The sequence below is a fragment of the Mobula hypostoma genome, chromosome X1 (genome assembly GCF_963921235.1).
Source record: "Mobula hypostoma chromosome X1, sMobHyp1.1, whole genome shotgun sequence".
Classification (NCBI taxonomy): domain Eukaryota; kingdom Metazoa; phylum Chordata; class Chondrichthyes; order Myliobatiformes; family Myliobatidae; genus Mobula; species Mobula hypostoma.
Genome location: NC_086128.1, coordinates 61,924,365 through 61,942,459, shown reverse-complemented (window position 1 = coordinate 61,942,459; position 18,095 = coordinate 61,924,365). Strand labels below are relative to the sequence as shown.

General features: G+C 47.2%; 1 protein-coding gene across 1 annotated transcript in view; it reads right to left on the bottom strand.

Annotated features, from left to right (window-relative positions):
- The window catches only part of LOC134340208 (tubulin polyglutamylase ttll6-like), a 73,604-nt gene that overhangs the window by 28,350 nt on the left and 27,159 nt on the right, over positions 1–18,095 (bottom strand). Inside the window, exons 5-7 of the mRNA XM_063037184.1 lie at positions 16,166–16,322; positions 13,614–13,757; positions 3,535–3,620 (exon numbers count right to left, since the gene is read on the bottom strand). Coding sequence (XP_062893254.1) covers positions 3,535–3,620; positions 13,614–13,757; positions 16,166–16,322 — 387 coding nt within the window. The remainder of the gene's footprint in view (positions 1–3,534; positions 3,621–13,613; positions 13,758–16,165; positions 16,323–18,095) is intronic.

The window sequence follows — 18,095 nt, the reverse complement described above, 5'->3', positions numbered from 1 at the left end:
CAAGATACGAATTGTCTGTCATTGTTTGGTTTTGTCATCTCGTGTCCAGCTGAGTATTGCTGGCCGTTTGCCGCTACCCCGAGTCAAGATACGAATTGTCTGTCATTGTCGTGTCCAGCTGAGTATTGCTGGCCGTTTGCCACTATTCCGAGTCAAGATACGAATTGTCTGTCGTTGTTTGGTTTTGTCATCTCGTGTCCAGCTGAGTATTGCTGGCCGTTTGCCGCTACCCCGAGTCAAGATACGAATTGTCTGTCGTTGTTTGGTTTTGTCATCTTGTGTCCAGCTGAGTATTGCTGGCCGTTTGCCGCTACCCCGAGTCAAGATACGAATTGTCTGTCATTGTCGTGTCCAGCTGAGTATTGCTGGCCGCTTGCCGCTACTCCGAGTCAAGATACGAATTGTCTGTCATTGTTTGGTTTTGTCATCTCGTGTCCAGCTGAGTATTGCTGGCCGTTTGCCGCTACCCCGAGTCAAGATACGAATTGTCTGTCATTGTCGTGTCCAGCTGAGTATTGCTGGCCGTTTGCCACTATTCCGAGTCAAGATACGAATTGTCTGTCGTTGTTTGGTTTTGTCATCTCGTGTCCAGCTGAGTATTGCTGGCCGTTTGCCGCTACCCCGAGTCAAGATACGAATTGTCTGTCGTTGTTTGGTTTTGTCATCTTGTGTCCAGCTGAGTATTGCTGGCCGTTTGCCGCTACCCCAAGTCAAGATACGAATTGTCTGTCATTGTCGTGTCCAGCTGAGTATTGCTGGCCGTTTGCCGCTACCCCGAGTCAAGATACGAATTGTCTGTCATTGTCGTGTCCAGCTGAGTATTGCTGGCCGTTTGCCGCTATTCCGAGTCAAGATACGAATTGTCTGTCGTTGTTTGGTTTTGTCATCTCGTGTCCAGCTGAGTATTGCAGGCCGCTTGCCGCTACCCCGAGTCAAGATACGAATTGTCTGTCATTGTCGTGTCCAGCTGAGTATTGCTGGCCGTTTGCCGCTATTCCGAGTCAAGATACGAATTGTCTGTCGTTGTTTGGTTTTGTCATCTCGTGTCCAGCTGAGTATGGCTGGCCGCTTGCCGCTACTCCGAGTCAAGATACGAATTGTCTGTCATTGTCGTGTCCAGCTGAGTATGGCTGGCCGTTTGCCGCTATTCCGAGTCAAGATACGAATTGTCTGTCGTTGTTTGGTTTTGTCATCTCGTGTCCAGCTGAGTATTGCTGGCCGTTTGCCGCTACCCCGAGTCAAGATACGAATTGTCTGTCGTTGTTTGGTTTTGTCATCTCGTGTCCAGCTGAGTATGGCTGGCCGCTTGCCGCTACTCCGAGTCAAGATACAAATTGTCTGTCATTGTCGTGTCCAGCTGAGTATGGCTGGCCGTTTGCCGCTATTCCGAGTCAAGATACGAATTGTCTGTCGTTGTTTGGTTTTGTCATCTCGTGTCCAGCTGAGTATTGCTTGCCGTTTGCCGCTACCCCGAGTCAAGATACGAATTGTCTGTCGTTGTTTGGTTTTGTCGTTCCGTGTCCAAGTCCAAGTCCAAGCTCCATGACCAAGCTCCGGGTCCAGGCTACTCTGGTTTGTTGTCCACATAAGCATCTAATCCTCACTCTCCGGCCTTCCTCGCAACTATTAATAAACACACTCTGTTAATGCCACCTACGTGTCGGTGTCTTGCAATTGGGTCCGCTTCCAGTCGTCCACTGCAACAATTTCAGCTTCACTCGGTTCCTTAAGGTTGTTATAGCCGTGGGGTGGTAATGGGGACGAGCTCCTGCTACCTATTAAATGCTCCCAGTGGCGTGTGCCTCAAAATTGCCTCTGACAACCAAGTCACAGCTCCTGGCCTTCACGTGTGGCTTAGCTACAAAGCCCGGATACGGAGAGCAAGCTGTCGCCCCCTCTCCACGCAGTTGATGAACCCAAAGCAACGGCAGAGACCAACACAGCCTGGCACCAGCAGCATCGCAGGAGTTGCCAGTCAGTGTTGAACTCAACGTGGGACTGCCGCAGACGTTTTTCCCTCAGGGTTTATTCCTGAAGCCGTCCCCATGAGTGAGTGTAGTCGCAAGGCAATGGGAGGTTTGAGATCAGAGTTTTCCTTCTCCTAGATGAGGGGCCAACCATGGTTGATGAGCCCCATCTGCCCAAAGCGACTGAATTTAAGATGCCATTAACCCACCTTTGCCCCTTCTCCTGTCAGTAGAAATGATTCCATGCAGCTTAATAGCTAAGCCAAATGTGAAGGCCAGGAGCTAGACTTGGTTGTCAGAAGTTATTGGAGGGCATGGTACGGGATTCTAGGACAAGAGGGCACGACTTCAGGATTGAAGGACGTCCATTTAGAACTAAGATGCAGAGAAGCTACTTTAGTCAGAGGGCGATAAATCTGTGGAATTTCTTGCCATGAGCGGCTGTGGGGGCCAAGTCACTGGGTGCATTTAAGGCAGAGATAGATAGGTTCTTGATTAGCCAGAGCATTAGAGAGTACAGGGTGAAATCAGGGGAGTGGGGATGACTGGAAGATTTGGATCAGCCCATGATTGAATGGCAGAGCAGACTCGATGGGCCGAATGGCCCACTTCTGCCCCTATATCTGATGGTCTTATAGCATGCCATTGGGAGCATTCCGCCAGTTATGACAACCTGAAGTAGTGGCAACAGAGCTAAGGGCTTCACTAAGCTGCTGCTGTGTGCTCCCCCTCCTTCTACAATGTGCCTGCTCGCTAAGGTTGTTGCGTGAATGAAGCCAGCGGAGAAAATTACTGGTAGATACAAAGCAGCTTCTTTATTCGACAAAGCAAGGTACAGCGGGCATTTTATGGAGACACTTCTGGTTGAAAGATCTGGCTGGCCTGACGTGGGGCTCGATATTTTATGTGCCAAGCGGCAAAGGGAATGTATGGACAATGCTTTCTTTGAAACTACATTCGACCTTCACGCCTCCTGATTCACAGCCACACCACACACATCCAAATTAATTTTAATCAGCATTGTCAGCTGGGATTCACGGCTTTTAGGAACCTATTGTTCAGAGCTGGCCACATGTTCAGACCTGGCCACGTGTTGGCATGTGGCCAAGTGGTTAAGGTGTTCGTCTAGTGATCTGAAGGTCACTAGTTCGAGCCTCAGCTGAGGCAGCATGTTGTGTCCTTGAGTAAGGCACTTAACCACACATTGCCCTGCGATGACACCGATGCCAAGCTGTATGGGTCCTAATGCCCTTCCCTCGGACAACATCAGTGGCGTGGAGAGGGGAGACTTGCAGCATGGACAATTCCACACAACCTTGCCCAGGCCTATGCCCTGGAAACCTTCCAAGGTGCAAATCCATGGTCTCACGAGACTAACGGATGCCTATATATAAAGTTCAGATCTGCACTCCAAATTAAATCCACAACACATATTCAGATATGAAGACTGGTAGCCAAATTCAATTGCTAAATGTCTATGTCCTCACCCCAAAAATCACCCCAACACTGACCTTCTATAATGTGCCTGCTCGTGGTGAAGGGAGCACCCTGCTACATATGGTCTCACCTTTTACTGCCTTTCTCTTCATCCTGGACAAAATTCTTGCTATGCTTGTTGATGGAGTAATTGGTGAGGTGCATGCAGACATCATTCTGTGAGAGGCAGAAGATAAAGATGTTGGTTTCTCAGTCAGGGACATTGCCCTCAGTTATCGCATCACACTAACGCCACCTCAGCCAGAAGCAAGTGCAAATACTATTTTCCTTATCCCTCTCGGCTTCACTTCTCTTGCGGTGATGAAGAGCGGTCGGCAGGTGGCAAGGGGGTGAAATTGAAGGAAGCCTTGCAGCTTATGCAGTTTTTGCAGCCCCAAAACATTGCCAAGTCAAAGGATTGCTCATCTGAAGCGCAGCGCATAAGGATGGGTGCTGTCAGTCAGAACAAGGATGCGAGGCTGAGGCTTTATAACTCAGACCGAACTTTGGAGTATTGTGAGCAGTTCTGAGCTCCTTATCTAAGAATTGGTGTGCTGCCATTGGAGAGGTTCACGAGAATGAATCTGGGAATGAAAGGGTTGTCATTTGAGGAGCATTGCTCCCTCTGGGCCTGTACTCGCTGAAGTTTAAAAGGATGATGGGGGATCTCATCAAAAACTATCGAATATTGAAAATCAACGTGGAGAGGATGTTTCCTGTATTGGGAGGGAGGGGGGACGGCTGTCTCTAGGAGCAGAGGGCAAAGCCTCAGAATAGAAGAACTTCCCTTTAGGCCAGAGGTGAGGAATTTCTTTAGCCAGAGGGTGGTGAATCTGTGGAATTTGTTGCCACGGACAGCTGTGGAAGACAAGTCATTGAGTGTATTTACAGCGGAGGTTGACAGGTTCTTGATTAGTCAGGGCGTCAAAGGTTAACAGGAGAAGGCAGGAGAAAACAGTCGAGAAGGATAATAAATCAGCCATCTTGAGCAGAATCCTCCCCACTTTCGAGGACATCTTCAAAAGGCATGCCTCAAAGAGGCAACATCCATCTTGAAGGACCCTCGCCACCCAGGTAAAGCCCTTTCTTTTCTACCATCAGGGAGGAGGTATAGGAGCCTGAAGACACACACTCAACAACTCAAGAACAGATTGCTCCCCTCCGCCATTAGATTTCTGAATGGACAGTGAACCCATGTACAGTACCTCAATAACTTTTTTTCTCCCGGTCTTGTTTTGGACAACTTATTTAATTTAATTTTTTAAATATATTTCTTTTTGTAATTTATAGCTTTTATTATTACGTACTGCAATGTACTGCTGCCGCATAACCTCAAATTTCATGGCAAGTGACAATGATAGTAAACTTGATTCTGATTCCAATTCTGATTATGAAATATGGGCTGAGTTTTTCTTTTCGGAGTAGTCCACGCCATAAGACTGTAAAATGTAGGAGCAGGATTGGGCCATTTGACCCATCGAGTCTTGTCTGACATTTCATCATGGCTGATCTATTTTCCTCTCAGCCCCAATCTCCTGCCTTCCCTCCGTATCCATTTATGCCCTGGTCTTGGACTCCGCCACTATAGGAAACATCCTCTCCACCATATAACCATATAACAATTACAGCACAGAAACAGACCATCTCGGCCCTTCTAGTCCGTGCCGAATCCACTCTGTCAATGCTTTTCAACATTCAATAGGTTTTAATGAGATTTCACCCCCCTCCCCCAACACCTCATTCTTTTAAATTCCAGTGAGTACAGGCCCAGAGCCATCAAATGCTCCTCATATAATAAGCCTTTCAATCCCAGAATCATTTTTGTCAACCTCCTTTGAACCCTCTCCTGTGTCACCATATCCTTTCTGGGGCCCAAAACAGCTCACAATACCCCAAGGGAGGGAGGCCTCGCCAGTGCCTTCTAAAGCCTCAAGGAGGAGAATCCCTGCAGATGCTTGAAATCTGAGCAACACACACAAAATACTGGAGGAACTCAGCAGGCCAGGCAGCACCTATGGCAAAGAGCAAAAGGTTGATGTTTCAGACCAAGACCCTTCATCAGGACTGGAGAAGAAGATGAGAAGTTAGAGCAAGAAGGTTGGGGGGGGGGGAGGACGGAGTACAAGGTGGTGGGTGATAGGTGAAAGGGGGAGAGGGGAGGGGGAGGGGGGTGAAGTAAAGAACTGGGAAGTCAGTTGGTGAAAGAGGTAAAGGGCTAGAGAAGGGGGAAACTGATAGGAGAGGACAGGAGACTTTGTAAGAAAGGGAAGGGGAGGGAGCACCAGTCGGAGGTGATGGGCAGGTAAGGAGATGAGGTGAAGGAGGGGAATGGGAATGGTAAAGCTGGGGCAATTACCAGAGATTAGAGAAATCGACATTCATGCCATCAGGTTGGAGGCTACCCAGACGGCATACAAGGTGCTGCTCCTCCAACCTGAGTGTGGCCTCATCGTGGCAGTTGAGGACTAACGTGTTGGAATGGGAATGGGAAGTAGACTTGAAATGGGTGGCCACCGGGAGATCCCAGTTTTTCTGGCAGACGGAGTGTAGGTGCTCTGCAAGGCAGTCTCCCAATCTGCGTCGGGCCTCACTGATATACAGGAGGCCACACCAAGAGCTTCAGATACAGTAGATGAATCCCAACAGGCTCACAGGTGAAGTGTTGCCTCACCTAGAGGGACTATTTGGGATCCAGAATGGCAGTGAGGGACGAGGTGTAATGTCAGTTGCAGTGCTTGTTCCAGCCGCTTGCCCTACACCTCCTCTCTCACTTCCATTCAGGGCCCCAAATACTCCATATATGCTCCTGGGCCTGCTGAGTTCTTCCAGCATTCTGTGAGTGTTCCATATAAAACATTATATCCTTGCTTTTATGTTCTATTCCTCTCAAAATGAACGCTAACATTGCAATTACCTTCCTTATCACTGACTTAACCAACAAGTTAACCTTTAGGGAATGCTGCTTGAGGACTCCCACGTCCCTTTGCACCTTGGATTTTTGAGTTTTTTCTCCAGTCATAAAATTGTCTATGCTTTTAAACTTTCTACCAAAGTGCATGACCATACACTTCCCAACACTGTTTTCCATCTTTGCCCATTCCCCTAAACTGTCTAAATCCCTCTGCATCTCTCCGCTTCCTCGATACTACCGGCCCCCCCACCCCCACCGATCTTCATATCGTTCACTAACTTAGCCTCGAAGCCATCAATTCCATCATCGAAATCCTTGATATATAATGTAAAAAGAAGCGGTTCCAACATAACATCCCAACTTCTGTACTCAGTACCTTGTCTTATGAAAGCCAGAGTGCCAAAAGCTCTCTTTACGACCCTATCTACCTGTGATTTCTCTTTCAAGAAATTACGGCTCCCTCTGTTCGAACGCATTTCTCAGTCTTAACGTTCATGGTGTTAAGTTCTCTGTACTACCATAAAACCATAACCCACAGGAGCAGAATTAGGCCTTTTGGCTCATCGTCAGCTCCGCCATTCAATCCTGGCTGATCCTTCTCCTCCCCTCCTCAGCCCCACGACCCAGCCTTCTCCCCGTAACCTTTGGTGCCGCGGCCATTGAAGAACCAATCAATCTCTGCCTTAAATACACCCAATGGCCTGTCCTCTACAGCTGCCTGTGGTAACAAATTCCACAAATTCACCACCCTTTGACTGAAGAACTTTCTCTGCATCTCTTTTTTAAATGGACGCCCCTCTACCCTTAGGTTCTGCCCTCTTGTCCTAGACTCCCCCACCATGGGAAACATTCTTTCCACATCTACTCTGTCTAGGCCTCAATGAAAGGTTTCAATGAGATCCCCCCCACCCTTCTAAATTCCAGCGAGTACAGACTCAGATACATCAGATGTTCCTCATATGATAACCCTTTCATTCCCAGACTCATCCTTGTGCACCTCCTCTCAACCATCTCCAATGCCAGCACATCTTTTCTTAGATAAGGAGCCCAAAACTGTTCACAATGCTTAAGGTGAAGCCTTAGCAGTGCCTTATAAAGCCTCAGTATCATGTCCCTGCTCTTGTATTCCAGACCTCTTGAAATGAATGCTAACATTGCATTTGCCTTCCTCATCACTGACTCAATCTGCAAGTTACCCTTTAGGGTGTTCTGCACAAGGACTCCCAAGTCCTTTGCATCACAAATTTTTGAACTTTTCTTCCCATTTTGAAAATAATCTGAACATTTATTTCTACTACCAAAGTGCATGACTATGCATTTTCCAACATTGTATTTCATTTGCCACTTTCTTGCCCATTCTCCTAACCTATCTGTCCTTCTGCATCCTACCTGTTTCTTCCACACTACCTGCCCCTCCACCAATCTTTGTATCATCTGCAATCTTGGCAACAAAGCCATCTATTCCACCATCTAATCATTTATACACAACATAAAAAGAAATGGTCCAACACCAACCCCGGCGGAACACCACTAGTCACTGGCAGCCATCCAGAAAAGGATCCTTTTATTCCCAGTCGCTGCCTCCTACTAATTAGCCAATGCTCTAACCACGATAATAACATTCCAGTAATACCATGGGCTCTTAACTTGGTAAGCAGCCTCATGTGTGGCACCTTGTCAAAGGCCTTCTGGAAGTCCAAATATACAACGTCCACTACATCCCCTTTATCTATCCTACTTGTAATCTCCTCAAAGAATTCCAACGGGTTCATCAGGCAGGATTTTCCCTTAAGAAAACCATGTTGACTTTGTCCTCTCTTGTCCTGTGTCACCAAGTACTCTGTACCCTCATCCTTAAGCAACTCCAACATCTTCCCAACCACTGAGGTCAGGCTGACTGGTCTATAATGTCCTTTCTGCTGCCTCTCGCCCTTCTTAAAGAGTTGAGTGACATTTGGAATTTTCATGCCAGAGTCCAATGATTTTTGAAAGATCATTACTAATGCCTCAACAATCTCTACCACTACCTCTTTCAAAACCCCAGTTTGCAGTTCATCTGATCCAGGAGATTTAAGTACCTTTAGGTCTTACAGCTTTTTGAACACCTTCAACCTTGTAATAGAAACTGCACTCACTTCTCTTCCCTCACACCCTTCAACATCTGGCACACTGTTCATGTCTTCCACAGTGAGCACTGGTGCAAAATACTCACTTAGTTCATTTGCTGTCTCCTTGTCCACATTATTATTTCTCTGGCCTCAGTTTCTAGCGGTCCTATATCCACTCTCATTTCTCTTTTATTTTTTTAAATACTTGAAAATGCTTTTTCTATCGACTTTGATATTATTTGCTAGCTTGCTTTCATATTTCATCGTTTGCCTCCTAATGAATCTTCTGGTTGCTCTCTGTAGGTTTTTAAAAGTTTCCCAATCCTCTATCTTCCGACTAATTTTTGCTTTGTTGTAAACCCTTTCTTTTGCTTTTACATTAGTTTTGACTTCCCTTGTCAGCCACAGTTATAGCATTTTGCCATTTGGGTATTTCTTTGTTTTTGGAATACATTTACCCTGCACCTTCCTCATTCTTTGCCCAGAAACTTGCGCCATTGCTGCTCTGCTGTCTTCCCTGCCAGCATCTCCTCCCAACTTACTTTGGCCAACTCCTCTCTCATACCTTTACTTTCCTTTCAAATTTCCTTTACTCCACTGAAATATCGCTACGTCAGACTCTACTTTCTCCCTATCAAATTTCAAGTTCAACTCAATCATATTGTGTTCACTGTCTCCTAAGGGTTCCTTTACCTTAAGCTTCCTAATCACCTCCCGTTCATTACATAACACCCAATCCAGTATAGGTGATCCCCTAGTAGGCTCAATGACAAACTGCTCTAAAAAGCCATCTCTTGTGCATTCAACAAGCTCACTCTCTTGAGATCCATTACCAACCTGATTTTCCCAATCGAGCTGCATGATAAAATCTCCCATGACTACCATAACATTGCCCTTTTGACACACCTTTTTCTATTTCCACGTCTCAGCTACTGTTGGGAGGCCAGTATATAACTGCTATCAGTGTCCTTTTACCCTTGCAGTTTCTTATCTGAACTCACAAGGATTCAACATCTTCTGATTCTAGGCCACATCTTTCTGTTGATTTGATGCTATTCTTTAGCAGCAGACCTACACCACCCCCTCTGCCTACCTTCCTATCCTTCCAATACAACGTGTAACCTCATGTGAATATGATTTTGATATCAACATTTAAGAGAAGTTTGGATGGGAGGGGTATGAAGGGCTATGGCCCAGGTGCAGGTTGATGGGACTAGGCAGATTAAATGGTTTGGCACCAACTAGATGGGTCAAAGAGCCTGTTTCTGTGTGGTACTTTTCTATGACTCTGCTGATTTTTCTTGATATCAAGGCAGATTAACTCCGGGCAAAATGCAGGGCCAATAACCCTGGCTGGATATATCCCTGAGTGTTACAATCACACAACCTCCCATTTTCAATCTGTCTTACGATGGAATCATCGCTTTTCCTCAATATTTAGGAGAATTACCAGGATGCTGCCTGGATTGGATTATGAGGATAGAAACATAGAAAATCTACAGCACAAACTGTGCCGAACATGTCCTTACCTTAGAACTACCTAGGCTTACCCATAGCCCTCTATTTTTCTAAGCTCCATGTATCCATCCAGGAGTCTCTTAAAACAGTGGTCACCAACCACTGGGCCGCAAGGAAACGACATGATTTGGCGATATGAAACGATATGAGTCAGCTGCACCCTTCCTCATTTCCTGTCACGCACTGTTGAACTTAAACACTCCCCAACCATCAGCCAGTCCGCAAGAATATTGTCAATATTAAACCAGTCTGTGGTGCAAAAAAGGTTGGGGAACCGTCTTAAAAGACCCTATCATTTCCGCCTCCACCACCACCGCCAGCAGCCCATTCCACGCACTCACCACTCTCTGAGTAAAAAAATTACACCTGACATCTCCTCTGTACCTACTTCCAAGCACCTTAAAACTGTGCCCTCTCATGCTAGCCATTTCAGCCCGAGGAAAAATCCTCTGACTATCCACATGATCAATGCCTCTCATCATCTTGTACATCTCTATCAGGTCACCTCTCATCCTCCGTTGCTCCAAGGAGAAAAGGCCGAGTTCACTCAACCTATTCTCATAAGGCATGCTCCCCAATCAAGGCAACATCCTTGTAAATCTCCTCTGCACCCCTTCTATGGTTTCCACGTCCTTCCTGTAGTGAGGCGACCAGAACTGATCACAGTACTCCAAGTGGAGTCTGACCAGGGTCCTACATAGCTGCAACATTACATCTTGGCTCTTAAACTCAATCTCACAATTGGTGAAGGCCAATGCACCACAGAGTTGAGATAGGTTGAGAAAGCTATGGCTTTTCTCCCTGGAGTGAAGGAGGATGAGAGGTGACTCGATAGAAGTCTAGAAACTGATCAGAGGCATAGATAGAGTGGATAGCCAGGGAAATGCTAATGCAAGAGGGGATCAAAGGAAAGTATGGGGGGAGGGGGGAGGGGGAGGTCAGAGGTAATCCTTTTACACAGAGAGCAGTGGGTGCATGGAATGCACTGCCAGTGGCACTGGTAGAGGCAGATACATTAGAGACATTTAAGAAACTCTTAGATTGCCACATGGATAGAAACACAGAAAACCCACAGCACGATACAGGCCCCTCAGCCCACAAAGTTGTGCTGAACATGTCCCTACCTTAGAAATTACTAGATTTCCCCATAGCCCTCTATTTTTCTAAACTCCATGTACCTATCCAAAAGTCTCTTAAAAGACCCTATCATATCCATCTCCACCACTGTTTCTGGCAGCCCATTCCACGCACTCACCACTCTCTGAGTAAAATACTTACCCCTGACATCTCCTCTGTACCTACTCCCCAGCACCTTAAAACTGTGTCCTCTTGTGGCCACCATTTCAGCCCTGGGAAAAAGCCTCTGACTATCCACACGATCAATGCCTCTCATCATCTTGTATAACTCTATCAGGTCACCTCTCATCTTCCGTCGCTCCAAGGAGAAAGGGCCGAGTTCCCTCAACCTGTTTTCATAAGGCATGCTCCCCCAATCCAGGCAATATCCTTGTAAATCTGCTCTGCACCCTTTCTATGGCTTCCACATACTTCCTGTAGTGAGGCCACCAGAACTGAGCACAGTACTCCAAGTGGGGTCTGACCAGGGTCTTATATAGCTGCAACATTACCTCTTGGCTCTTAAACTCAATCCCACGATTGATGAAGGCCAATGCACTGTATGCCTTCTTAACCACAGAGTCAACCTGCGCAGCAGCTTTGAGTGTCCTATGGACTCGGACCCCAAGATCCCTCTGATCCTCCATACTGCCAAGAGTCTTACCATTAATATTATATTCTGCCATCATATTTGACCTACCAGAATGAACCACCTCACACTTATCTGCCACTTCTCAGCCCAGTTTTGATGTTTCGATTTACATGTGACAATCTTACCTTATAAAATCTTCAAGGTTCAAATTTCAAAGTAAATTTATTATCAAAGTACGACTATATCACCATATACTAGCCTGAGATTCATTTTCGTGCAAGTGTTCACAGTAGCCACTGTTTGGCTGCTGGTGACTAGTGGAATCCCACAGGAATCAGTGTTGGGAGCGGGGAGTAACTGCTTCTTTCTGTGTTGTCTATGAAGACAGAATTGCTGGTTTTGTGGCCGATTGGCAGATGATATGACGATAGGTGGAGGGGCAGGTAGTGTTGAGGAAACAGGGAGTCTGCAGAAGGACTTGGACAGATAAGGAGAACGCAGAACAGAGTATAACAGTTACAGAGTCTGGAAGTTTCTGGTCATGCACTTTGGCAGAAGGAACAAAAGGGTAGACTATTTTCTAAACGGGCGGAAAACCCAAAAATCTGAGGTGCAAGGGGACGAGAGAGCCCTCATGCAGGATTCCCTAAAGGTTAATTTGCAGGTTGAGTCTGTGGTGATGATGGCAAATGCAATGTTAGCATTCATCTCGAGAGGACTAGAATATAAAACAAGGAGTTAATGTTGAGGCTTTATAAAGCACTGGTGAGGCCTTGGAGTATTGTGAGCCCTTATCTAAGAAAGGATGAGCGGACATTGGAGAGGGTTCAGAGGCGGTTCACCAGAATGACTACAGGAAAGAAAGGTTTATCATTGCAGGAACGCTCGATGGTTCTGGGCCTGTACGCATTAGAATTTAGAAGAATGAGAGGCGATCTCATTGAAACCTATTGATCGTTGAAAGGCGTAGGTAGAGTGGATGTGAAGAGGATGTTTCCGCTGGTGGGGAACTCCAGCACCAGAGGGCGCAGCCTTAGAGTAGAAGGACGTTCATTTAGAATGGAGATGAAGAGAATTTCTTTATCCAGAGGGTGGTGAATCTGTGGAATTAATTGTGCAGATGGAGGGCTGTGGAGGCCAGGTCGTTGGGTATATTGAAGGCAGAGGTTGACAGACTGTTGATTACTCAGGGTGTGAAAAGTTACCGGGAGAAGGCAAGAGATTGGGGTTGAGAGGGAAAGTGGATCAGCCATGATGAAATGGTGACAGCCTCGATGGGCTGAATGGCCCATTCTGCTCCTATCTCATATGGTCTTATACAATAGAACTGATGAAAAACAGACACGGCCAAATAACCGACATGCAAAATACATGAAGACAAACAGAAGCACTGAGGACAGGAGTTGTAGACCCTTGAAAGTTAGTCCATAGGTTGCGGAACCAGTTCAGTGTTGAACTGAGTGAAGTTATCCACACTGGGTCAGGAGCCTGATGGTCGTAGGGTGATAACTGTTCCTGAAACTTATGGTGTCAGAGTTACAGCTCTTGTGCCTACATCCTGATGAGAAGAGAGCATGGTCTGGATGGTGGGTATCCCTGATGATGGATGCTGCTTTCTTGTGGCAGTGCTCATTGTAGAAGGGCTCAATGGTGGGGAGGGCTTTTCCTGACCTTATCTTGTAAGCTTCGCGAACTAGACTAGTTAGGAGATGCTTCTCTAACCACACCAACCTCCCACCCCACCGCCCCCCGAGACAGAGTGGTCAGCTTTTGGCTGGGGTTGGGAACGTGACAGCAAGATCCCACCCGAGTTGATTACTTCCATACAATAGTGAGTTAGGCAAGAATTAACCTCTTATAAAAGTAGTATCGTACTTTCAGAGCATTAACCGTATCTCTTAAAGATGAGTCAACGTGTCACTTACTAAATTCTTTTTGGTGGGTTCGGAATATTTTGTCGTGGCAAAGCGGATCAGGCCCTCATTGTAGAGGTATATCCGCAGAGGGTCACAGGAAGTAACCAAGACGTATAGCCTGAGGTCAAACTTGAAACCATCCAAAATGAAGGGCTGCAAAAGTAGAGGAAGAGTTAACACACTGTGAGGTTCAAAGGTTTCACTTATTATCAAAGTACATGTGCAGTGTACAACTCTGAGATTCATCTTCTCCAGCTAGCCACGACACAAAGGAAAAAACATGGAGGTCCTTGAAAGAGAAACATCAAACCCATGCACCTCCCTCTGTAGAAAAAAGGACAGCAACACAATCATCAATCCCCCCAAATCCCCCTCCCCCTGCACAAAACACAGAACATCAACCCCCAAATCCACCCCCCCAACCCTCTGCCCACTCAAATAAAAAACAGGAAAGAATGGGGAAAAACCCAGAATATAAAATCCATCAGACTGAAGAAGTCCCGAGTACAAGAACCCAATAGTCCAGTCCAGGCGATGAACCCAGTCCGTAAACACAGAACCTCAGTAACATCCTTTGACGTTGTCAGAAGAGAGCGCGAGATCGTAGAGGCCTACCCTCTGACCACCTGAGCCACCATGCAGCAATAGGCTGCCACAGGCTCCTTCCCTGGAGGCAGAGGGATCCTATCAGTGATCAAAAGGCAGGCAGTCGGTGCTGAACCCTCGGTCGCCATCCGCATTGGTGACTAATTTTTGAAATGCATGTCTGCATTCCAGATGAAGGGTCTTGGGCTGAAACGTCGACTCTTTTTTCCTCTGCATAGATGCTGCCTGACCTGCTAACTTCCCCCAGCATTTTGGATATGTTACTCTGGATTTTCAGCACCTGCAGAAACTCTTGTGTTTATCTGCATCTGGTCGTTTCCTTGGGTCTTACCCCTGTTCCAACCCTTGATGCAGAGCCTCTCAAAATTCCCTCTGATCAATGCCACTCCAATGCATAATCAGTTTAGCATGTGAAGTTGGCTCGCCAATCACAAAAGGGATTTGCTCATGGAAATTCCTGCCCAGCCTATCCCTCAAGTCCTTATTCCATTCGTTAATTATGCCCCCCACTGTCCCACTCAACCCACACATCTTCAAACCTCCCGATTTCCTTCTTGCCCAAATTTCCACCATTCCCACCAGCGTATCATTCTCAGTGACCAAATGCTGTGGATACCCAGTCCAAGCACAAAGTTACCACCAGAGCAGTAATAAAATTTCCATCATCTTGGTTGGGTAACGGGGTGGAGATATGTCTCCACCAAAGGCCTGCAGGTCACCCTTGGGCAAGGTGTATCACCTGCTTATCTCCTGGATCAGGGCCATGTGAAGCCATGGAAGCAGGGGGTGGATGGTCGTATGAGTAGTCGGTGCACATCACAAGTCTTGTTATGTGCCCACTGATGCCAGGCAGACAATCTCCGAAGAGTATTGATAATGGCTGGGGGTCACCCACCCCTACCCAGAAGAGGGCGGTGGCAAACCACTTCTGTGGAAAAATTGGCCAAGAACAATCATGGTCATGGGAGGACCACAATCGTCCACGTCATATGACGCAGAACATAACCAATAAGCCAAAGTCCATTTTAAGGATCCACCTCTATGACAGCCTATACTCAGCAGGAAAGAGTGCAGTAAATCATAAACACAAGAGGTTCAGCAGATGCTGGAAATTCAGACACACACACACACAAAATGCTGGAGCAACTCAGCAGGTCAGGCAGCATCGAAGGAAAGGAATAAATAGTTGATGTTTTGAGCTGAGGCCCTTCCCCAGGACAGGAAAGAAAGGGGACAAGAAGCCAGAATAAGAAGGTGGGTTGGGAGGGGGAGGAGAATATGGCAGGTGATAGGTGAAGCCAGGTGAGGGTGGTGGGGGGGAAGGTAGTGGGTGTGGATGATGAGAGGCCAAAAGGAGTTAGGTGCAAAGTGGAAAGGGCTGAAGGAGGAACATAGTAAGTGAGGAGAGTGGTTCATGTTCAAAGATCAAAGTAAATTTTATTATCAAAGTACTTGTATGTCGCCATGTGCAACATTCAGCAAATCTATCGAATAATGACTATAACAGGATCGGTGAAAGATCAACTAGAATGCAGAAGACAACAAACTGTGCAAATGCAAATATAAACCAATAGCAATAAATAATGAGAACATGAAATAACAAGTCCCTAAAGTTGGTTACGGAAGAAAGGGAAGGAGAAGGGGCTTCAGAGGGAGGGGAGCAGAAGAGAAGGGGTGCAAGGGGAAGCTGCCACAAGCTCGATCGGTAAGACCAGGTGAGGAGAAAGGTGGGTGGGGACGCAGGGGATGAATTAAGAAGCTGGGAGGTGATAGGTGGAAGAGGCAAAGGGCTGAAGAAGGAGGAATCTGATAGGAGGGGACAGTGGACGGTGGGAGAGAGGGAAGGAAGAGGAGCACGAGCAGGAGGTGAGGAGAAAAGAAGGGGTGAGAGGGAAACCAGAATGCAGATAAAGAGATAACGTTCTAGGCAGAGAGTCAGGAGTGCAGTAAAGTACCTTCCGAATGTAGACCTGGCAGATCATGTCCTCCCCGGGCTTAACATCTTTCACGTTCTGGGTCAAAAAGATGCCTCGCCCCTGACTTTCACAATCTGGCTTGCAGATGAAGGTCTTGGGTTTCCCGGCTTTACAGTAGGCCACAAAATCATGATATCTGCAGCGAGAAGCACTCATTAGTACTGAGAGAAGAACCCACACATAAAGTCTTTAAGTTCAAGGTTGAGCTCAAGTTTAATTCTCATCCCGCTGTATACACGTATGTGGCTAAATGAAACAGCATTTCTCTGGGGCCAAAGTTGCAAAGCACAAGCACACAGAGACACACATAGTATATATAGTTATGATAGGACATACAAAATTGTAGCACAAGCCTGAAGTTTGATGGATGCTTGGAATGTTGGCCTGGAGCCAGGAACAAGTACGCAGCAGTTCCTCAACTTGCCCCGGTTCAGCAGGCGAGGGCAAATGAGCTTGTCTCGTGCTGGGTCCGCCGCAAGCAATCCAGCTTGTATTCCATGGAGTGGACACTAGAGGGCAGGACCAACGGGAGCAACCAGCCACCCCAGAACAGCACGGATTCCAGCACACCCGCTGCGCCCCTGTTCTCTTCCACACTGCCTTTGGCACCTCATCACCTGGCTGGCTGTAACAGGCGACCCCACGACACGAGGGCCCGGTCCGCACAACAACCGAGGCCACGCAGCCCCCTCACCACTGATCTCACCAACGAACCCAACTTGCAGTAGCTGGTATCACCAATGTCCAGCAGGGTCTTGCGACCACAAGAAAAATGGCTAAGATGCACATTTGCACCGTTTGTTGGACCAAGCGCCATCTTATCGGAGCTATGCATGTCTGTGGTGTCTTTCACAAGCACAGAGTATCCAATAACACTTCACAGCTGTTGAAGTCCTCCTGACAGACAGTAACCATGGTCGTATAGTATACCGGGCACTTGGTACAAGAACACCAAGATCCCATTTGACGCACGGTTCCCAGGCACAAATGGCTTGTTCTGGAACGGACTTGATGGGCTGAATGACCTAGACCTGCCTATATGTCCTATGGTCTCAGGATCATCACCTTGTCCTGCTGGAGAGGCTCGCCTCATCCTGAGATCCCGAGAGCCATGCCGCCTGGTGGGGCCGCATGTGGTGGGGGGAGCGTGGAGGGGGCAGGTTAAGGGGGCTGTTCTGGACCAAGAGCGACCCAACCAAGACCTCAGCGCTGGAGTTGGCGGAAGATGGTGACGCATTTCAACCGCGGCGAAGGCGGAGGGAGACTGCAGCTGTGAACTGACCCCCTCTGTCGTCTTGCACGCACTGTCACTGGACCCTGACCCCGACCTGTCAAGGTGAGTTTTGCCATACATCGGCCCCCACCCCCACGTTAAATGAAGTCACACACAGGTGTTCTCCATTAAGGAAATAAACCCTTGGGAGAACATCGTACTCAACTCGAGCGATCGCTACTGTCTACTGTGGTTTACGTTTCTGTAAACCCTCCGTCAACCAGACTTCCTGATTTCACCGGTCCAAGTTCAGATTCATAGATATGTCACAGATACGTCAAAACATACAGTGAAATGTGTCATTTGCATTGGCAAAACAAACAATGTGCAGGGACAAATATTGACACACATTCTGGCGAAAATGGGTGAGATTTGACGGGTTAAACTCTCCTTTAAGATCATCTTTAAACAAACTGGCTTTGAGGCATAAAACGATGATGAACATCGCGCCAACTCTATGCGTTAATTATACAACCTTATCTTTTTTACAGACCACAATTCAGATCAGATCAGGTTCATTTATTTACCAGCGGTGCACCGAAACGTATAGTGAAATATGCCACTTGTGTTAACAGACAACATGAAGTGTGTGTGGGGGGGTGGGTGGGGGGGGGCAGCCTGCTAGGGTCACCGCAC